This window comes from Pelobates fuscus, chromosome 8 (genome assembly GCF_036172605.1).
Source record: "Pelobates fuscus isolate aPelFus1 chromosome 8, aPelFus1.pri, whole genome shotgun sequence".
NCBI lineage: Eukaryota > Metazoa > Chordata > Amphibia > Anura > Pelobatidae > Pelobates > Pelobates fuscus.
Window position 1 is genome coordinate 22,147,507 of NC_086324.1, and position 24,416 is coordinate 22,171,922.

Below are 24,416 nucleotides of genomic sequence, written 5' to 3' on the forward strand. Positions count from 1 at the left end.
ATTCCAAAAATCTCTATTGAGCTAATCCCTTTAAAGATAACATTATGCACTTTCGGAATAAGGTAATGATGTATGTGATGTGCTAAGTGCACCTGTTATTGTTATATACAAAAAATACATATGAACTGTATAACTACAGATTCTACTGTACCTTCAATGAGATGTATGAATTGATAAATACAACTGTACATTTAACCAAAATGTATAACTACTATACTATACTTACCATACCTAGCCCCTACTGCAGGGGTAGGCAACCTTCGGCACTCCGGATGTTGTGGACTATATCTGCCCTATACAGCAATAGGGATGTAAGAACATTATAGGGGTTGCCTAACCTTGTCCTACTGTAGAGGAGGCTGCTAGGCAATAAATACATCTTTATACCTGTTCTCCTGATATAAAATAATGTTGGGATCTAACTATGTGCTATCTCACGCATAGCAGAAAGTTAAACTACAGCAAAGTAAAGAGACAATGGTTGGAGCAAATATTTACAAACTCGGAAGTCAAGTTTTCATATCCTACACATAAGATTGAGATAGAGTTTACGTAGAGTTTGGTGACGTCCAAACGTGTTTCTTGAAATCTGTTTCCTGCTTTTCCGTTAATCTGTCTAGCTGACTGGAACACGCATGGTGGATAGAATGATCTCTTTCTAAAATATGTGGCCAAATCTCTTAAGAACTGATAATGCTAAGGATTTACACATATTTTATAAATGTACGTTCAGTTTTCCTTCTAAGTCTTCTGACATTCATGAATCAATAAATGTGATAAATATATTAAATCAATTTGTAAAATTAATACAACTACACATAATTGTACATAGGAGATCTTTGAGCTATTTATATGCTTTAACCCTTCATAGCAAAGCATTAGTCAAATCTATTTATACCATGTCAGTTCTGGTCCATTCTCTCCATGAATGAGTGAAGAACTAGTGCAGAAATAAACACCCCAGTCATCATTTTATCAGTGTACATCTTTCTTCATGCTTCATTTGAATCATGTTAAAACAACAGCTTTTTATGTTTTTAACATTCATAGAATAAACAAGTGGCAGTAGCTTACATTTGTCTCCAATATAATGGGATACAAAGGTTAATTTACTGTGCAACGCTTAATTACTATCTCTGACCTCTGACTTTCTTCTAATTGTTATGCTGTAAACTGTTCTTTGTGAAAAGCAATAAATTACAGTTACTAGTTTTTGTCACAGTAGGTAGCTAATTACATTAACCAGTTTCACGAAGTACAAAAACTAGTTACTGCTGTGCCTCAAAATAGCTGCTTACAAAGTAAAATGGATCATGCATATTTATAAGGCACTGCACCGAATCTTTGATCAACACGGTATGTGTCATTTACTGTATATACGATGCAGTAAAATGGACTCATCTATGTTGGTACACACAGGGCAGGAAATTCCCATACTATGGCATGACAGCAGAGTTGTACCTATATATTTATTATTTATAGTTTAATCTACTAAAGATTGTATCTGTGTGTTGTGCAAGATGAATGTATAGATTACTGAGAAGAATACCTGGTCCTAGAGCTGACAAGGTAGTCGCTGCGATTCTATGTGCCTTACCTGACATGCTTGTATTCTGTCTAAGAGAAAAGTACTTGAATACAAGTTTCAGCAGTTGCTGAGTGAGAAGAATATGCACAAAACTTTATTATTACTATTTATATAGCTCCAACATATTCCGTAGCAGAGTTATAGAAAGGTGGCATTTAAAGGGGACGAATGAGCATACGATCGAGTAGGATTTGACGTAGGTGATTAGCAGATATTACAAAGTTTTGTTCATATCTAGACCTGGTTATGGTGTGATAACATTTTGGAAGAGCTGCCGATCAATATGATTTCTAGTTCTGTGTTGGATTCAGAGATGGGTTGGACCCATGTCTAACTTTTATCTTAGGGCCCAGGCTGCTGTCATTCTACCCATGGCTGCCCAGGAGTAGGACACTCATGAATCTCAGGCATATCAAAGCATGTATGCACAATCTATTATAATCTCATCATTGTTGTAAATAAGCAGGGAAGCTGGAAAGCAAAGAGACACATAGTATTAATGCTGTGTGTGTCTGTCAGCGTTTATAGACATTTGCTCACTGAGAATGATCGCATATTGGGAAACATTGGTAATCATCTGATACTCACGGCTTCAGCTGTCACCATTTAATATGGTATGAGTACTTAATAAATATCCACATATATATCTATCTGTCATTCTGTTTGTCTATATATCTATATGTCTGTCTATATTCTCAAACAGACACATTCTGTGTTCTGATCTGTGTATTTTTTATCGACATTAAAAGAACACTATAGTCGCCTAAATTACTTTAGCTAAATAAAGCAGTTTTAGTGTATAGATCATTCTCCTGCAATTTCACTGCTCAATTCACTGTCATTTAGGAGTTTAATCACTTTGTTTCTGTTTATGCAGCCCTAGCCACACCTCCCCTGGCTATGATTGACAGAGCCTGCATGAAAAAAAAAAAAAAAACTGGTTTCACTTTCAAACAGATGTAATTTACCTTAAATAATTGTATCTCAATCTCTAAATTGAACTTCAATCACATACAGGAGGCTCTTGCAGGGTCTAGCAAGCTATTAACATAGCAGTGGATAAGAACATCTTAATTAAACAGAACTTGCAGTAAAGAAAGCCTAAATAGGGCTCTCTTTACAGGAAGTGTTTATGGAAGGCTGTGCAAGTCACATGCAGTGAGGTGTGACTAGGGTTAATAAACAAAGGGATTTAACTCCTAAATGGCAGAGGATTGAGCAGTGAGGCTGCGGGGGCATGTTCTATACACCAAAACTGCTTCATTAAGCTAAAGTTGTTCAGGTGACTATAGTGTCCCTTTAATCATGATTTTTATTGAAACTCTATTTCCATCACCTGACTTCGTCCTCAATACAGGTATAACCTTATCTCTCCATCAAACAAGTCTTATTCAATTTATAAAAAGCTAAATATTTACATTCAATGATAACAATATATCTTACAGAAATTACTGTCATAACTAAACCTTGAATGATGAGTCACAGGGATCCTGTGACTCATACAATTACATATTTAACTTAATGACCTAGGATTGGAAGATCTTGTGAGATAACTTACTGCCAGACATTCTAACTCCTTTCTTGACATGAATCAGACACTTGGCGTAAAAGGGACTTTGATTGCATTAATTTCTTGTTAATATATCAGGAAAAACACCCTAAACTAAACTTAATCTTAAAAGCTATGCAATGAGAGTGAGGAAATAACAGCTCCTTCTACCATCTTACACTCTTGTCCAAACTGCATAATATTTACAAACTCAAACTATTTACATCTCTAAACGTTGCTGTGCACTATAATGTTCCATTAAACTCTGCCTGAATTTTAACACAGTGAGTGCCTGAGCATTTCTTTCTTTGTATAGGAAAATTAAGGCAGGAAATCAATCCTACCCCTGGAATTAATCTGCCTCATACCGGCTAACTTTGCAGACTTGCACAGCACAGGCAAGAGCAGCCTCTCTCGGTCAGTTAAGTTGTTGCTTACACTCAAAATGTGCGGAGGCAACCATATGAGATTGAGACCTATGACTTAAAGATGCCTGGTGTGTCCAAGTGATGCCTGGCCAAGAGATTTAATTTCAGCAGTAGAGCAGGTACTACGAATCCTTATGGAATTTAGTAAATAAAATAGTATTGAAACTAAGTTCTCATGAGTTTCTCCTTCACTTTTCGTTGGAAAAAAATGTTAAATGAAGGTGTGACTGGCAGACTTCTGAGTGCTGCAAAACACATTTATTAACCAATTAAAATTAACAGCTCGAGGAACACATTGTTGGTTAGAATATTGCTATACCTTTTTTTTCTCAAATAGTTGGAAAATTTAAAATGAATTATCATTAAATTGTGTGTTGAGATAAAAAAAAATCAAAAAATCTGAGTAAAACAATATTTAAAAAAAAGTTTGTAAGCTCTTGGACAAAATACTGTGTGCATTTAAAGGTTAATACTGACCGCAGTTTGCTTCATCTGATCCATCCGCGCAGTCAGCATCCTCATCGCAGACCCACAGTTTAGATATGCAGTGCTTTGTAGTTTTACATTGGAAATGATCTGGGGAGCAGCTATTTTCAGCTGGAAATATAATGAGCAAGACCATTATTTTAGCACACTTTTTAAATACGACACAATTCCTACTCAAGATTATGAGATAATAAATTAATTAGAATATGCAACAAATGCAATTACCAGAGACAGCGAGGAAGAGAGAAAAATATTGGTTACTTTTATTTCTTTGCACACATAATTTAATGAGTGAAACTAAGAAACGCATACCTTTTTTCCTGTAAATGAATACAACACCCCTCTCAGCATGCAAAGAGATATGTCATGCAAAAGAATATTGAAATTAAAACAAAAAAAAAAATTCAAATGTACTTGATGCGAAATATTGCAAAGTTTTGTTTTAATTTTTTTTTTGTATAAATAATTGGGTTACATTTCATATTTCATTATACTTAAGTTACTGAATAGCAAAAACTAATAAATAATGTGAATATATAAATATATGGATATTTTTTGTTAAGCTAGATAATATGACGTAATGTAACTCTCATAAATATTTAGATAATTATTTTATTAGTTGTTAATACGTATACAAAATGTGGACCCTATATATATATATATATATATATATATATATATATATATATATATATATATATATATGTAGTGAAAGATAAAATTATGGTGAGAGCACTCAAAACATGCAAAAGCAGTATTTTACCAGACTTGGTTCTGATGGGAATATCTAAAACAGTAACAGATATTCCCATCAGAACCAAGTCTGGTAAAATACTGCTTTTGCATGTTTTGAGTGCTCTCACCATAATTTTATCTTTCACTACATTGTTTTTTTGTGTGTTGGAGTGGTTCACACTTGGTGATAGTAGCACCAAATTATACTTTGTATCCCAAATAACTCTTGATTTGTATATATATATATATATATATATATTTATATATCAAATAGAAGAAAGGTGCACTCACAGGTCTTCATCCAAAAGGTATTTTATTCTTAGCTGTGCCTTACATGTGTAGTCAAATCAATCGACTGATTTGACTACACATGTCACAATACCTTTTGGATGAAGACCTGTGAGTACACCTTTCTTCTATTTGATATATATATTGATGCCGAGGTTGCACCCAGGCAGGATTACAACAGTATTTCCATTGAGGTGTGAGTGCCAAGAATATCCTTGTATATATATATATATATATATATATATATATATATATATATATATATACACATATATATATTCATATATATATATATATATATATATATATATGTGTGTGTGTGTATATATATATATATATATATATATATATATGTAACAGAAAAAAGCTTAGAGCTTGAGTATGTAACAATATATTCTAGATCCCTTCTCTGCCACACTTGTTTACTTTGCCATTGCACACATCGTTCTGTTGCACAAGGATGGAGTTGGTGTTTTTCCAGGTCATGCATATCGCTCTATCGTGACTCTCTGACTGGTTGTCTAGCATCGACAGTCAGATGTATAGAAGGACAAACATACAGGCAAGCAGAGTTATAGATGGATGGATGGTCAGATTGTTTATCTGTTTATCTGTCTGTCTATAATTCCTTGTGTTTTGGTGGCAGCCCACAGTCCACAGCATCTAACAGTTGAGGTTGGTGCAAAGGTGTCCTCTGGGCAGCTCTACAGCACTCATTTTGTAAAGGTGATTCTAACCCAGTAATTCACAATTATAGCTTTAAAATATACATTAGGTAAAGAAGTCTATCAAAACAGCTGTATATTTTCTAAAATATGTTCAGATACTCCTTTACAATATGCATCGTCATGCTCTCCTAACTTTTTTTGCCCAGGGATTTGACCAGGGATTGCTCATCTCCCAAAGTTGTTCACTATCAGTGATTGACGATACCAGAACACACTGGCACTTCCAGTCTTTTAATATAGGCTATACAGCAAGAGAGGAATAAAGCACACCCAGACAGGTTTCTTCTGATTCACAAGGTCACTTAGACTGGGCATCTATCTTTTAGGAGATGTTAATTACTATTAGCAATTAAATCTTGGCCCACTAGGGAATTATCTAAAGAACTCTGTCAAATTAGTAGATCAGGCCTGGAGTAGGTGTTCTTTCAGTAAAACAGAGAAAAAAAAAAGTATTGTCGGCCACTGTCAATATCACCTTTTTCTATTATCTAGACAAAATTCACAAATATACCGTGAGCCGCGTGGTCGCCCTATTATTTCCCATGAGCTTTCTCCCCTGTAATTTTACACTGCTCGTTGAATTGTTTATATCCATGATCTGTCACATCTGTCACATCCTTTTAAATATCCGTACATGCCTATGGTACTTTGTGTCTAATATATACTTGTACTTTATATTTTTGGGTGCTCCTATTTATGTTTGCATCTTTGGTGTATCCTTTATACATTACAGGTCCAAATCACCTTGAAACCATGGCCCAAAAATCCCATCTCCCCAGAAATTCTTATAATATGCCACTGCCTTTAAAAGCAGCTCTGACCATAACAAAAATCCTTTGAAACCAGTGTGAATTTATGTGCAGCAGATCCATCTGCTCCTCAGTGTTTAGTACTATTTTTGTTATCTATAAACGCTAATTGTGAAGTAAATATGCTATTGAACAAACTGCCAAGCTAACAAAACTGACATTAGTTGTGTCACTCCAGCATTTGCTAGCTTTCAAATCTTGATATACAATCACTCCCTAAGTCATCATTCATTTTTACTTCTGCTAGAAACAATTGTACGGACATTCTAAAAATGTGTAAAGTAGATGCAGTTTTCCATTCTACATTTGTGAAGTTTTTTTTTTTAATGGTTTGTTTTGCTTTACTTTTTTACTGAACTGTTATAGGTATTCTTGACAAGTATCGCACAAATTGAAAAAACATATTTGCAAACAGCACAGCAAGACACATTGACATGCTAAGAAGTCCTATTAACCAAATGTAAGATTTCTACAGTTTTATTTTGTTTTGTTTTTGCAAAACCCAGACTTGTCAATGAACATTTAAAAAGAATGTGGTTTAACTATAGTTGGTTCACGACAAACATTTCAATATTTAACTATTCACTTATAGTCAATTATGGAAACAAATCATTAAAACATAAAAAAAAAAAAATAAAGAATAAAGAATCTAAAAAATATTTTTTTTCAAAGTCTTGGACTAATGAAAAAGACTTTAGACTCTGTAAATAATCAACATTAACATTAGAAAATTATAAATCCATTTAGTAGATAATTGCTGCAGTGTATATTGAGTATATAATTAAAAGAACTTCCCTACAGTACTACGTTCCCAATGAAGAAACATCACCACTATATGAAGAGCATTCTAAGCATCTCTATTGGTCGTAATGGTGTAATGCTAAATTGCGTGGTCTAGAACATAGCTAGCATTGTAACATTTAAGAGATATATTGTGAATTTGAATAATTTTTATAACTTTTTATAACTGAAGTCAAACAGAGAGGCTCAACCTTGATTTCTACTTATGCAAACCTACCTGTTTTTGTATTTAGCCTGATGTTTGTTAAAGTCCATAAATTCGATCCCTACTGATTTATCTCTTAATACATTTGGATTTATATTGTGTAAGAATACAAAATGCAAAAATGCGGCTCTCTGGTGTTCAATGGCTTAGTATATTTGCATAATATCTGTAGTTAACTTACGGCAATCAATCTCATCTTCCTCATCTCCACAATCATTATGTCCATTGCATCGAAGATTTATCGGAATGCATTTTTGCTTTCTGGTGCATTTGAACTGACCCGCCAGGCAAACATAAGTGTCTGAAAAACATTCAACAAATCATAACCCACATCCTTCCTTGAATTTAAATGAGCTTATGCATTTTTACTGAAGTATCGTCCTCAGCTACTTCACTTGCTGTATAATCACCTACCGCAGTTGAGTTCATCAGAGTTGTCCCCACAATCATTTTCTCCATCACAGATGAAAGCCGGCAAAGCACAAAGTCCACTTCCACATTGAAACCTCCCTGGCTGACACTTGAATTCAGCTGTAGAAATAGAAAATATATTGAAATGTATGAAAATGGATACATTGTAATCAGTGTTAAGGAATAGCATCCTGAAATGCCATTGTAAATCATTCAAATAACAGTCAAATTCGGGGCTATTGAGAAATATTGAAAAACAAGTGCTCTGGGTAAATCAGAATATTTCTGAAGAACATGACACTATTTAAGGACCATTGCATATTCTGAATAAGTTCTTACAAAGTATCAATGGCATTTTATTAGAAAGAGATGGACAGAAATAGATACTGTGTCCCAAATATGTGATTTATGATATTTTAAAAAGATTATTTTGCCTGTAAGCACTATAAAGGTACAGGGTTTGCAAACCTATTGATAGATTTGTCATTAAAGCAGAAATATCACATGTGAGGTTCATCCATAAACTATAATATAGAGTTGCAGTCAACTGGAAACTGAATTGCAAAATTGCAAAATTCGAACTAAATTTTGGTTTAGTTGGAAAACCCAAATTGTGTTATTTTGGCGTATATTTTGCCATTTAATTTTCAGCTCTCTACACATTCACTGTTTAGTGAATACACTCTTGAATTTAATTGGCACCAATCTACACAGCGTATTCAAGGAGTTTACTAAAAAAAAAAAAAAGGAATTTGTGATATAAAAGTTACTATGCATGACATTTCATGGTTGTGCCCACAGTTCCAGTAAAATTGTATCAATGTATAAATAAGCAGATTTAAATTAGATAACCACACACACACATAGCAAAGTGTATTAATTCTGCATTCCCTGGACCTTTCATATGTAAATTAAATTATATATATATATATATATATAAAAAACACAAAGAATATGTATTTCCTGATACGGAAATATTTTATCAAAATATCTCTACATGTCCCCTTTAAGTGCATATGTGCTTTAGTTTGGTGGCATATTTTTCAAAAGAAAGCTGTTCAATAACACAATACAAATGTTTTTTAATAATTGTGAAGCACATTATAACAGACATGGCTGTAATTATATGTCATTACTGTACTAGGTATTCTTACAGAATATAAGGAATTCTGAATATCAGTCACAGTGAAAAGAAACAGCACTTTGTATTGCTTACAAAGTCAAATTTCATTTCCTTTTTCTTAAACTATGCTTCATATGTGTAACATCACAGGCATTTTAGATTAACTGAGAAATTTCTAGTATTTTTATAAAAACAATACATATTTGTATGGGGGTTTGAGAGGCCATTACTATGTCAGATAATATCATACTGTCAAACTAAAAACTGCTAAAAATGTTTAATCATATACATGATGTGAAGCTAGGAATAAGGGCTGTATAAATGTTTTGGGTTTAAAGTAAGAGTCTCCTTTCTTAGTTAGCAATAATTAAAAACAAATAGAGCATCCTTAGTGATTAAAAAAAAGCAAAACATTTTTGCTCTTTAAAATGGAAGGATTTAACTCAGTAACAGGTACTGCTCTGTGAATATTATTTGCTTGTTTAACATTTGCATTGAAAACTTATTTTAATATCTATTTCAGAATATATATTTAAGTTATGTTGGCATAAGATTACATGGTAAACCTTTTTTTATATAATTTAACACCAAATGAGGGTACCTGGCCCCTACTGGAGGTGTGGCTAAGGCAGAGATTATACACTTACCTCTAGCCATACCAATTCATACCAGCAATTGGCACAGTGATAGGCTGTAAGCAGTCAGCTGATATTCCCAGCCAATCACAGTCACCCACTGCTGCCAATATTTCCTAATTAGCCCAAGCAGCACAAAAAGGAGGCACTGTTATGTACTGCCATTTAACATTAAACTTTAAAAAGGGTTTTATACTCAACGAGAGGGCAAGACCATGGGACTCCAGTCATTATAACCATAGGACTCCAGGCAATAACCACTTCAATGAAACAAAGCAGTTACAGTGCCTACATAGTAGAAGGATGTTTATTTGCATAGTCCAGAGAATATCGATAGTGAACTAAGAATGTCACCAATTTAGAAGGAAGTGAATACCCACGGCAATCAGGAGGCTCATCAGATCCATCTCCGCAATCATCAATTGTGTCACATTTCCACCAAAACGGAATGCATTTATCGGTATTGCAGCGAAACTAAATTAGGAAGAAAAAAAGAAATTAAAAATCTCAAATAAGGTACCATTAAGACAAAACTATCCTTTTGGCTTGCTGGAATTATTAATTATTTTATATTGTTCACCAATTTTCTTATTTACAAAGTTTTTGTTTGTTGAACATTAAACAGTATATATATATATATATATATATATATATATATATATATATATAATTTTTTGAGTGTTTGAAATGCTCCAATTCCTTTGAAGTATGCTTTTACAGAACATTTCGCAGTGAATCTAAATGTGACAGACGTTACCATAGTTAGCTAAACCTGTTATGAGCTTTGGAAAGCAATTTTGTGACTTTGGTCTTTTTTGCAAGCTGAAATAAATGTGTCAGAAAAACAAAAAAAAACATTCTGCGATATATCCTATATCAAACGAGAAAAGTCTAAGGATTCAGTTTGCTGTTTTATTTATGTAAACCACAGCTTGCAATATATGTATTTATATGTATTTGATCAAGCAGCTTATAATAATATGAGTACCAACTTTAATCCGAATGCCCTACATTTTATATGAATCTGGTGTAATTCAAAATTTCAAAAATAGAAAAAAAAAAGATAATGTCTGCTAACTTTGAAACAAAAAATACAATAACATTCACAATCAATCAGAATCTATGGTAGGTTTTTCTAAAAAAATATTTAGATAAATAAACATTATTTATTTTTATTTACTATTTATGTAATAGAAATATAAAAAGCAAGATTTTAAATAAATATTTTTTTGATCGACTTACCAGTAGTCAAAATCATAAAAGTGTAAATTTAATTCCTATTGAAAATACCCCTCAAATTGAAATTAGCAACAAAGTTTGTAGTTTCATAGCATCAAATGAAAAGCATGAGAAATAAGCCAGAATTTGGTATTTGATACTGTTTATTATATCACAGATAGCTTGCAGCCTAGAGCAATGTATTAGCACATATATTGCTAAGGCTTAGGTGACTTGTTTTGGGGCATCTGACTCCCTTGAACTTTTCCACTGCAGAGGGCAGCCCCTGGCCTTTACTTATCCATCAGTTAAGGGCTCTATAAAGGGTGAACCTATTTCGAAACTGGGTCAGACTACACATATAATACATGTTTTTTCTTCTTCAATACAGTGGTACCACTCTTAAAGATATTTAAGGTTAAATGTATTTTACTTATGTATTGATTTGTATTGTCATTTTGTTGTTCTGTAAATTCTTCTTGTATTTTTTTTCTGTTAAATTTAGTAAATTAGCAATTAGTAAATTAGTAGTGTAAAATTACTAATATTATTTCTATTGATCATCATAATTAGCAATGCATTATCTGACCTTCTGTAAATGGTAAAAATATATTTTAAGCACCAAAACAACGTAAGCTTATGAATGAAGCAGTTTTGATGTATTGATCATGCCCCTAGTCTCAGTGCTCAGTTAACTGTCATTTAAAAGTTAAATCACTTTTATTTATGTTCATGCAGCCCTTGCCACATCTCCTTTAGTTTTAACTCACAAAGCCAACATAAAAGACAATTGTTTTTTTTTTTTTAATTCTTTATTTCTGAATAGACAGAGATGCGGCTGCATGACAGTTTAGGCTTAAGCAGAAGCCACATCACAACTCACTTTTCATTTGTATTACAGAAAGGAAAAATAGTTAGTTATTGCATACACAATGCCTGTATGTTGTAATGTACATGTTTTTGTCACTAGGTGTTTACAGATTCATGAAGCTCAGGATATAAATGGTGTCATCATCCTTGGTCAATGAAAAGGGAATTGTTTTGTTTTTAATCATATCTTACAGCACAATATGTTTTCTTTAGAATTTCTTTAGAATTTTTTCACTGAATTTGTGGAAGTTCTTAACGAAAATGACCTAAATTTACGCCTGACTATGGAGATAGGCATATGCACACTGAATTTTCTTGACTGCACATTTACTATTACGGAGGGATTACAGATCCAGACTACCCTATACCATAAACCTACGTCTACCAACAATATGCTAAACTGGCAAAGCTATCATCCCACCTCACTGAAGAGAGGCATTCCAGTGGGCCAATATCTGAGACTTAAAATAAACTGTTCCTCTATTGAGGACTTTGTACACAAAGCAGCTTTGCTAAAAGCTAGATTTAAAGCCAAAGGTTACCCTAACAGGTGCCTTAAACAGGCATATCAAAGAGCACTCCAGAGTGAACGTGAGATCCTCCTAGAGGACAAACCCAAACCGTGCCCCCCAAAAACAATTAGGTGTGTGGCAAACTATGACGCTGGATGGGATACAGCAAAAAAGATCCTGGCCAGATTCTGGCCATTACTTACTCAAGATCATCACTTAAAAGATGTAATCCCCCCCATGAGTCTCTATTACCACCAAAAGAGGGAAAAACGTAAAAGACCTTTTGGTACCAAGCCATTTTTCAAAATCCAACATGAATAATCACAACAACAAAAAGTTGGATCAATGTACAAGGTACATATCAATGTGGACGTTGTGTAGCATGTTGCTACATAAATAGAGATTTGAAGTTTATAACTGACTCCTCTGGTATGTTCAGGTTTACAATTAAACAGTTATTTAATTGTAACTCCACAGGGGTTGTCTACCTTCTTACTTGCAAATGCAGACTAAAGTATAGAAACATAGAAACATAGAATGTGACGGCAGATAAGAACCATTAGGCCCATCTAGTCTGCCCAGTTTTCTAAATACTTTCATTAGTCCCTGGCATTATCTTATAGTTAGGATAGCCTTATGCCTATCCCACGCATGCTTAAACTCCTTTACTGTGTTAACCTCTACCATTTCAGCTGGAAGGCTATTCCATGCATCCACTACCCTCTCAGTAAAGTAATACTTCCTGATATTATTTTTAAACCTTTGTCCCTCTAATTTAAGACTATGTCCTCTGGTTGTGGTAGTTTTTCTTCTTTTAAATATAGTTTCCTCCTTTACTGTGTTGATTCCCTTTATGTATTTAAATGTTTCTATCATATCCCCCCTGTCTCGTCTTTCCTCCAAGCTATACATGTTAAGATCCTTTAACCTTTCCTGGTAAGTTTTATCCTGCAATCCATGAACCAGTTTAGTAGCCCTTCTTTGAACTCTCTCTAAGGTATCAATATCCTTCTGAAGATATGGTCTCCAGTACTGTGTACAGTACTCCAAGTGAGGTCTCACCAGTGTTCTGTACAATGGCATGAGCACTTCCCTCTTTCTACTGCTAATACCTCTCCCTATACAACCAAGCATTCTGCTAGCATTTCCTGCTGCTCTATTACATTGTCTGCCTACCTTTAAGTCCTCAGAAATAATCACCCCTAAATCCCTTTCCTCAGATGTTGAGGTTAGGACTCTATCAAATATTCTGTACTCTGCCCTTGGGTTTTTACGTCCAAGATGCATTATCTTGCACTTATCCACATTAAATGTCAGTTGCCACAACTCTGACCATTTTTCTAGTTTACCTAAATCATTTGCCATTTGGCTTATCCCTCCTGGAACATCAACCCTGTTACATATCTTAGTATCATCCGCAAAAAGACACACCTTACCATCAAGACCTTCTGCAATATCACTAATAAAAATATTAAAGAGAATGGGTCCAAGTACAGATCCCTGAGGTACCCCACTGGTGACAAGCCCAAGCTTCGAATATACTCCATTGACTACAACCCTCTGTTGCCTGTCACTCAGCCACTGCCTTACCCATTCAACAATATTGGAATCCAAACTCAAAGATTGCAGTTTATTGATAAGCCTTCTATGTGCAACAGTGTCAAAAGCCTTACTGAAATCTAGGTAAGCAATGTCTACTGCACCACCCTGATCTATAATTTTAGTTACCCAATCAAAAAAATCAATAAGATTAGTTTGGCATGATCTCCCTGAAGTAAACCCATGTTGTCTCTGATCTTGAAATCTATGTGTTTTTAGATGTTCAACAATCCTATCCTTTAACATGGTTTCCATCACTTTCCCCACTACTGAAGTAAGGCTTACTGGCCTATAGTTGCCCGACTCCTCCTTATTACCTTTCTTGTGAATGGGCACAACATTCGCTAACTTCCAATCTTCTGGGACTACTCCTGTTAACAATGATTGGTTAAATAAATCTGTTAATGGTTTTGCTAGTACACCACTAAGCTCTTTTAATAGCTTTGGGTGTATTCCATCAGGTCCCATTGACTTATTTGTCTTTACTTTTGACAGTTGAAATAGAACCTCTTCCTCTGTAAACTCACATGTAATAAATGACTAATTTATCCTTTTTTTAACAGAGGTCCCTTTCCTTCATTTTCAGCTGTAAATACCGAACAAAAATGTTCATTGAGGCAGTCAGCTAGACCTTTATCCTCCTCTACATACCTTCCTTCTTTTGTTTTTAATCTAACTAATCCTTGTTTTACTTTTCTTTTCTCATTTATGTATCTAAAAAAAGTTTTGTCCCCCTTTTTTACTGACTGTGCTATTTTCTCTTCTGTGTGTGATTTGGAAGCTCTTATAACTTGCTTAGCCTCTTTCTGCCTAATCTTATAGGTCATTCTGTCTTCCTCACTCTGGGTTTTTTTATAATTACTAAATGCTAACTTTTTGTTTTTTACTATTTTGGCCACATCTGCGGAGTACCACAGTATGTAGGGAAAACAATACGTCCCCTAAAAAGAAGCATGATGGAACATATCCATTTAGTCACATCTGAAAGAGACACCCCTGTTGCTAGGCACGCTAGATTACATCATAGCAAATCGCCTAGATGTTTTAAATTTGTCGGCGTCGAAAAGGTACAGATGGGTAAAAGGGGAGGCGATCTGGACTTAATCCTGAAAAGAAGAGAATGCTTCTGGATTTACAAATTGGACACTATGTCCCCAAATGGCCTTAATGAGAGCTTTACGTTTACCCCCTTTTTAGAATCCTAACCCATAGTGTTATGAGTATGTATTAGTTTAATGTGTTACCACCTTCATACATATAATATTTTAAACTATATCATAGATATGAAACATTAAGGTTAATTATGATAGCCTTTACTCTTACATTTTTGTGTCATCTTTTTATGAGAAGTTAAATATGTTTTGTTACTGTAAATGCCAGTTAACTAACTGATTTTTTTTTTTCCACCCATGACATGTCCCTATATATACATTTATAGGGCGAGATTGCGTCCATGGTTATGGAATATTCAACTGTTTCATTCGATCGGTATTAAACCCCGCCCACTGGTACTCAGTAGCTAATGGACAGGAGACATCCTCCAATCCGACCAGAGGTGGGCGGGAACATAACCGTCTCACATGATCGGCATTAAGCCCCGCCCACTGGTAATTAATAGACAAGAGACACTCTCCAATCCGACCGGAGGGGGGCGGGAAACTGTAATGCCACCTACTCCCAATCGGATTGGCTTCTCATTTTAGTAAAGGCTGTATAAACACTCGTCCAGGTCAGTCTCCTCATTGATAGCCTTTGAGAAAGGCGCTCGTTTAAGCGCCAAAACGCGTTAGGCTGATTATGATTTTTTTTTTAAATCACTTCACTATTTGATTTAAGCACTTTGTTTTTTTTGGGGTGTTTATTTATTTATTTCTTTTATGGGGAATCCTAGCTGTTATTTCTAAGCTATTTAGCTAGGGATGTAGCCTGCTCTAAGAGCTCTTAAGAGATCTATCAGATTAGCTATGACTAGTTCTTTATCTATGGATGTTACAGGATAATAGGGACTTGTGTCCTGACAGCTGTGCATTAGTATCTATTGCTATCTTTGACTCTGTTAACTCTTGAGCCTGATCATAATTGAATAGGAATTAGAGGTTCTATACATTCCATCCATGTTACTCTAATGTAGAAGTTGGTTTATGCAAGGTTCTAGTTTATTAAGGAGATCTATCTATATGAGATTATAGGTCGTTTAGACTTTAGATCTGCCTTCTATGCTCTAGTTCTATATTATATATAAGAGCTATTTACCTCTTCTTCCTTGTTCCTCCTATATACATTGGCTCTCCCTTTCCAACTATTGAGCTTTATTTTTTCTCTCCCCTTTTTGGGAATTTGGATGTGTGTGTTTTTTATTATTTTTTCATGTCTATGATGTTCAATACAATTATGGTTTTTATTAGTAACTACTAACTCTGATATATCCAATTGGTGTATCCTGGACATTGTGTCTCAGGATCTCCTTTCCTCCTTTCTTTTTTCTTTGTGATGGTATATGACTGATTTTATTTTGTAAATGGTTTTAGACTTCAATGCTTTTGAAGAAGGAGGATCACGGGAAAAAGGATTTATAAGCAAAATGTCAATAGGTAAGTACGAAAAATTATACAGTTTTATTTTTATTTGAATACGCCCCAAATATTTAATATAAGGTGGGGAATAGGTAGATTGTACAAATGGGAGGGACGAGAAGGATTTTATTTAGGGGAGATGATTTGGGAAAGAACTTCTTTATTGTGTGTGATCAGAGACCTAATCTACTAAGTGTCAAACCAACATGTTGTAAAACTGACATTTGTTCTTTTGAAAATCTGTCAGGAGAAATGCAAGTAATTACAAAATGTTTACTAGTGCCTCATACTTCATATGACCCATCATTTCTTCCAAAAGATGAAGGAGAAAAATATGTTATATGTGCTATGTATAACTTATATACTCAATATTTGCCTGAGTGCAAATTTTGCCCAATACGTATTTAAAATAAACATTATGTTATGTGTGTTATGTTAAATTCTCTAGTTAGTGGATTCATTTATGATCTAGGCCGGGGATACTTTGTGTGCCGCCACACAATGAATAGTTCTAGCTTTTAAAGAGTTCTATTCAAATTAAGTGGAAAGTAGAATCAATTTGGGAGAATTCTAAATACTGAGATAGAAGTCCAATTTTATTTATCGTATTCATCAGGAAGAAAATTGTAAACAAATATGTCACTTTGTTAAATGTACGGATCTCCAGTCCAATTACACAATAGTATATATCACACTTAGCTAGTGTAATGTGTGAGATTTGTCATCCATCCTTTCATTCTATCATCAAATTTCCTAAGCACTAAGAAATAGTGTGCTAAGCAAGGATGGGAATAGTTTATTGCTTTGCAGTGCAGACATAACTCTTGCCAACTCTTGCCAAGAAGAAAAAAATCGTTTTCATTGTGGTACCAGGATTGGATAAATGATTTGCTTCATCAAAGCCTGGTCCATGAAGAAATTCAACTAACCAGCATTGTTAATACATTATAGCTAATGTGGTCAGGAGAAAAAAGTATTGGTAACTGAAATGTTTGTGCACCCTTGAATCCTTATTTTTTTGATTTTAGATAAATCGTTATATTTATCTGAAAACTGGGATGTACAGCTTTCATATAAAGGCTGGTTAAAACAGCAACATTTACCAATAAATATAGTTTATTATAAGTATAGTTACACCAACAGACCCTCCCCCCTTCCTTTAACTATCATGTACAGCACATCTGCAAAGATGCACAAATATATTTAATTACAGGAAAAAAAACAATAAGGAGCCAATGAGATAAGTGGTTCTTTGTGGGTTCAAATATATTCCCATTGTTCAGAGAAACCCAGTCATTCATCAAATCGGTGAATAACATTTGAAATCCATGCAGGGATAATTACCCCTCCCCACTGAGGACATGGCCAAATGCTGACCGTGGTACACAATTTATTCATGCAGTCCTCATTCAAATTTGTTTGTGGTTTGTTCTGCTTTTCCTTTTATGGAAACTGAAGTACTCAATGGATGCCAAGGTGAAAATATACAAAATAAACCCTGAGTAGAAATTAGAGTTTTTGTAAAATGTTTGGCTCTTTACTGATACAACTAGGACTTCCTGTGAGGTCCACCTAAATAGACAATATAATTTTGTGATGCCAAAAAAAGAGATAATTGGTAAAAAAAAAAAGATGATGATGGCTAGGGGACAGTCAACAAATATATAATTATTTACAGTTCAAGTGAAGTTCAAGTACAACTATATATTTAATAAATATATAATATTAACTACCTAAATACATACAGTTGCAAGAAAAAGTATGTGAACCCTTTGGAATGATATGGATTTCTGCACAAATTGGTCATAAAATGTGATCTGATCATCATCTAAGTCACAACAGTAGACAATCACAGTCTGCTTAAACTAATAACACACAAACAATTAAATGTTGCTATGTTTTTATTGAGCACACAATGTAAACATTCACAGTGCAGGTGGAAAAAGTATGTGAACCCTTGAATTTAATAACTGGTTGAACCTCCTTTGGCTGCAATAACTTCAACCAAACGTTTCCTGTAGTTGCAGATCAGACGTGCACAACGGTCAGGAGTAATTCTTGACCATTCCTCTTTACAGAACTGTTTCAGTTCAGCAATATTCTTGGGATGTCTGGTGTGAATCGCTTTCTTGAGATCATGCCACAGCATCTCAATGGGGTTTAGGTCATTGTCCTGTTGCAACACCCATCTTCTGTTGAGCTTCAGCTGGTAGACAGATGGCCTTAAGTTCTCCTGCAAAATGTCTTGATAAACTTGGGAATTCATTTTTCCTTTGATGATAGCAATCCATCCAGGCCCTGACGCAGCAAAGCAGCCCCAAACCATGATGCCTCCACCACCATACTTCACAGTTGGGATGAGGTTTTGATGTTGGTGTGCTGTGCCTCTTTTTTTCCACACATAGTGTTGTGTGTTTCTTCCAAACAACTCAACTTTGGTTTCATCTGTCCACAGAATATTTTGCCAGTACTGCTGTGGAACATCCAGGTGCTCTTGTGCAAACTGTAAACGTGCAGCAATGTTTTGTTTGGACAGCAGTGGCTTCCTCTGTGGAATCCTCCCATGAAATCCATTCTTGTTTAGTGTTTTACGTATTGTAGATTCGCTAACAGGGATGTTAGCATTTGCCAGTGACTTTTGTAAGTCTTTAGCTGACACTCAAGGATTCTTCGTCACCTCATTGAGCAGTCTGCACGGTGCTCTTTACAGGACGGCCACTCTTAGGTAGAGTAACAACAGTGCTGAACTTTCTCCATTTATAGACAATTTGTCTTACCGTGGACTGATGAACAGCAAGGCTTTTGGAGATACTTTTATAACCCTTTCCAGCTTTATGCAAGTCAACAATTCTTAATCGTATGTCTTCTGAGAGCTCTTTTTTGCGAGGCATCATTCACATCAGGCAATGCTTCTTGTGAAAAGCAAACCCAGAACTTGTGTGTGTGTTTTATAGGGCAGGGCAGCTGTAACCAACACCTCCAATCTCATCTCATTGATTGGACTCCAGTTGGCTGACATCTCACTCCAATTAGCTCTTGGAGATGTCATTAGTCTAGAGGTTCACATACTTTTTCCATCTGCACTGTGAATGTGTAGCGGTACTTACCCTTTCCAGGGGCCGGCCGGGGTCCTCTGTTCGAGCCGCGCACGGTCCTGCTGCTGCACGAGCCGCGCACGGCTAATCCGAATGCAGGAACAGGAAGGCGGGCAGTGACCGCGAGAAGGTGGACACGTGTCCCGCCTGACTCTAAGAGTGCGCCACGGGTCTCGGGCGCGCTCTTAAAGGGACAGTGGGAGCCTAAATTGGAAAAGGCCTCCCATTGGTCCCTGTCATGCCACACTCCCCATACATTTACATTTTGGGTGTGTGGAGATGACAGGGACCAATCAAAATAGTTGTTTAGTTATTTATAATCACCTTTTTCCCTTAATTCCTAGCCCTATCATGGTTTCTGTTTCAGTTCCCTTTAGCGCTTGTTGTGTTCAGTTGTGTTTCTTCGTACTTGACCTTGGCTTTGTTTTCTGACTACGTTATTTCTTTATCCTTATCTGTTCTGTTTGCCGGCTTGCTGTTAACAGTGTACCAGACCCCGGCTAGTCCTAGTTTACGCTGTCTCTTGGTGCCCTTGACCTCGGATCGTTCCTGCCTCTGTACTTCTCCTATATACGACCACTCTAAGGTCCGGTAGACGTATCTCCCCTCTGTGTTGTCATCTGTTTAGCTGAATCCTGCGTGTTGGGGTATATTTTCGTTACAGAATGTTTACATGGTGTGTTCAATAAAAACATAGCAACATTTAATTCTTTGTGTGTAATTAGTTTAAGCAGACTGTGATTGTCTATTGTTGTGACTTAGGTGATGATCACATCACATTTTATGACCAATTTGTGCAGAAATCCATATCATTCCAAAGGGTTCACATACTTTTTATTGCAACTATATATATATATATATAGGACCAGTAAAAAAAATATATATATATATTTGTTTTTTTCTTTTTTTACTGTTTTTAGCTCTATAGCTTGTTTTTTCTCACTTGATCTGTGGCTCAAATAGTGGCTAAATGCTCCTATTAAATTACTGCAAAATAAATACATTTTTATTATGAATATTTTTTGCAGCACACTGATTGGCCCATTTTCACATCTTTTGATACGTTTGTTTCCTGAATTAGGTTTTCATTATCGAAAGTCTGCCAACCTAAACTGACACATGGACAAAATTTGACCATCCCGAAAAATATTTTATTTACAAAAATGGTGCACAAGTCTACAGGTCTATACTTCCTTATACTTGTACCCTTTCTAAAACCCCTGTTTATTTTCTTTTATTTTCTTCCCTTCCTTATATATATAAGAAATGCAATAAAATCTACTTGTCAATATATTATTAACCCCTTAACCCCTTAACGCCGTTACGGCGTTCTATGCCGTCGCGGCTTTAAAGGGCTTTAAAGCCGTTGCGGCGGCATAGAACGCCGTAACGGCTTGCAGCCCCAGGAGCAGAGGTGTACTCACCTCCGCCGCGATCCTCTTCTGGGGGGCTGTCTGAGAGCCCAGGCAGCCCCCCTCCGGCAAATGAGGCCCCCGGGGGCCATGTGATCGCTCTCAAAGAGCGATCACATGGCCCCCTATAGCTGGCTATAGATCTGCAAGCAGGGGGACTGTCTAAAATATTAGACAGTCCCCCTGCTGGTAGGTAGTGTAAAGAAAATATATTAAAATGTTATAAAATAAATTAAATGCCTTTTTATATATATAATATATGTATATATATTATATATATATAATATATATACATATATATATATGTAACGTCATACGTAATGTATTTTAATATTAATATTAGTATATATATTAATATTAAAATACACTTAGAATGACGTTACATATATATAATATGTATATATATTATATATATAATAGATCTACATATATATATATTATATATATATATATGCATAATTACAATAATAAATAAATAAATTAATTAAATAAATAAATAAAATATTGAAACAAAATATAAAATAAATTATATATTCATATGTAATTTCATTCTAACTGTATTTTGTTATTAATATATATATATTGGAAACAGAATACACTTAGAATGACATTCTATATATATCAATCTATATATAAAATACAAATAACCGCAAATATATATATAGAGATAAATACATATAATTACATAAAAGATTACATTAGTATACACGTAGAATTTATATACCTATAAATGCATATATATTAAAATTCTACGTGTATATTTAAGTAATTTTTTAACATAATTATGTCATTTGATTAATTAAAATTTGATTGACATGCCTGACAACACAGGGAGAAAGTGCAGAGAATTTAATTCGCAAGCACTATATTAGACCCTGTAACTCTCCAAGACACCATAAAACCTGTACATAGGGGGTACTGTTTTACTCGGGAGACTTCGCTGAACTCAAATATTAGTGTTTAAAACTGATAAATTGTATTACAACGATGATATTTTAAGTAAAAGTAACGTTTTTTGCATTTTTTACAAACAAACGGCACTTTTATGGACTATATTATTGTTGTAATATGTTTTACTGTTTTAAAACACTAATATTTGTGTTTAGTGAAATCTCCCGAGAATAACAGTACCCCCCATGTACAGGTTTTATGGTGTTTTGGAAAGTTAGAGAGTCACATATAAGGCTTGCATTTCATTTTTTTGACATTGAAATTTGCCAGATTAGTTATGTTGCCTTTGAGACCGTATGTTAGCCCAGGAATAAGAATTACCCCCATGATGGCATACCATTTGCAAAAGTAGACAACCCAAGGTATTGCAAATGGGGTATGTCCAGTCATTTTTAGTAGCCACTTAGTCACAAACACTGGCCAAATATTAGTTTTTTGCTTTTTTTACACAAAAACAAATATGAACGCTAACTTTGGCCAGTGTTTGTGACTAAGTGGCTACTAAAAAAAACTAAACATACCCCACGTTCAATACCTTGGGTTGTCTACTTTTTCAAATGGTATGCCATTATGGGGGTAATTCTCATTCCTGGGCTACCACACCGTCTCAAAGGTAACATTACTAATCTGGCAAATTTCAATTTGAAAATGGAACGTTCTATATTTGACCCTGTAACTTTCCAAAACACCATAAAACCTGTTAATGGGGGGTACTGTTGTACTCGTGAGACATCGCTGATTACAAATATGTGCATTTTGTTGCAGTAAAACCTAACAGTATTATGACATTTACAGCTAAAATGTGAGGCGGAACTACAAATTTAAAAAAAAAAAAGAAATTTCTCACAGTTTTTTTATTTTATTCATAATAAATTGTTTCATATACAAATATTTTATATGAAATGAAAGCCCTGTTTCTCCTGAACAAAATGATATATAATAAGTGTGGGTGCATTTAATATGAAAGAGGGGAACTACGGGTGAACAGACATATAGCGCAAATTCCAGTTTTTGTTTACGTTTTGTTTTGATCAGAACGTGTACTATTGACTCCGTCCTGAAGGGGTTAAGGACCGGACTGTTTTTGCGATGTTGTACATTTGCGACCAGGTCTTTTTTTACACTTTTGTGGTGTCTGTGTTTAGCTGTAATTTTCCGCTCTCTCATTTACTGTTCCCATACAAATTATATATTGTTTTTTTCAGGACAAAAAGGGCTTTCTTTACATACCATTATTTATATAATCTCATGTAATTTAATTAAAAATAAAATAAAAAAATATGATAAAAAATTGAAAAAAATACATGTTTTTTTACTTTTACTTGAAAAATCATTTACTCATCTACAAAAGTGAATGAAAAAAACTGCTAAATAGATTCAAAATTTTGTCCTGAGTTTAAAAATACCCAGTGTTTACATGCTTTTTTGCTTTTTTTTGCAAGTTATAGGGCAATAAGTACAAGTGGGATATAGCGGTTTCAAAACATACAATTTTTAAATTTATCAATAGTGACATTGTAACACTATTATCTGTCATAAATCTCTGAAAAAGACCCCACATGTACAAAGTAGACAACCCAGGGTATTCAATATGGGGTATGTCCAGTGTTTTTTAGTAGCCACTTAGTCACAAACACTGGCCAAAGTTAGCGTTCATATTTGTTTGTGTGTGAAAAAAGTAAAAAACTAAATTGAACGCTAATTTTGGCCAGTGTTTGTGACTAAGTGGCTACTAAAAAAGACTGGACATACCCCATTTGCAATACCTTGGGTTGTCTTCTTTTGCAAATGGTATGCCATCATGGGAGTAATTCTCATTCCTGGGCTACCATACGCTCTCAAAGGCAACGTAACCAACCTGGCCATTTTCAACGTAAAAATATGTGACCCATATATTTGACCCTGTAACTTTCAAAAACGCTATAAAACCTGTACATGGGGGGTACTGTGATACTCGGGAGACTTTTCTGAACACAAATATTAATGTTTCAAAACAGGAAAGCGTATCACAACAATTATATCATCAGTAGAAGTGCTGTTTGGGTGTAAAAAATGCAAAAAAAGTCACTTTCACTGACAATATCATGGCTGTGATATTTTTTACTGTTTTGAATCATTAATATTTGTGTTCAGCGAAGTCTCCTGAGTAAAACAGTACCCTCCATGTACAGGTTTTAGGGCGTCATAGAAAGTTACAGGGTAAAATACAGTGCTAGCACATTAAATTCTCCGGTCTTTCGTCCTGGGTTGGCAGCCAGGTCCCTCAAATTGCAATCAATAAAATTACTTACCGTATATACTCGAGTATAAGCCGAGTTTTTTGGCACATTTTTTGTGCTAAAAAACCCCAACTCGGCTTATACTCGAGTCAATAGTCTGTATTATGGCAATTTGCATTGT

At 34.8% G+C, this 24,416-nt stretch overlaps 1 protein-coding gene across 1 annotated transcript in view; it reads right to left on the reverse strand.

Moving 5' to 3' along the window:
- The window catches only part of LRP1B (LDL receptor related protein 1B), a 1,140,323-nt gene that overhangs the window by 106,489 nt on the left and 1,009,418 nt on the right, over window positions 1–24,416 (reverse strand). Inside the window, exons 63-66 of the mRNA XM_063429375.1 lie at window positions 10,167–10,260; window positions 8,032–8,148; window positions 7,799–7,918; window positions 4,043–4,162 (exon numbers count right to left, since the gene is read on the reverse strand). Of these exons, the coding sequence (XP_063285445.1) occupies window positions 4,043–4,162; window positions 7,799–7,918; window positions 8,032–8,148; window positions 10,167–10,260 (451 nt within the window). The remainder of the gene's footprint in view (window positions 1–4,042; window positions 4,163–7,798; window positions 7,919–8,031; window positions 8,149–10,166; window positions 10,261–24,416) is intronic.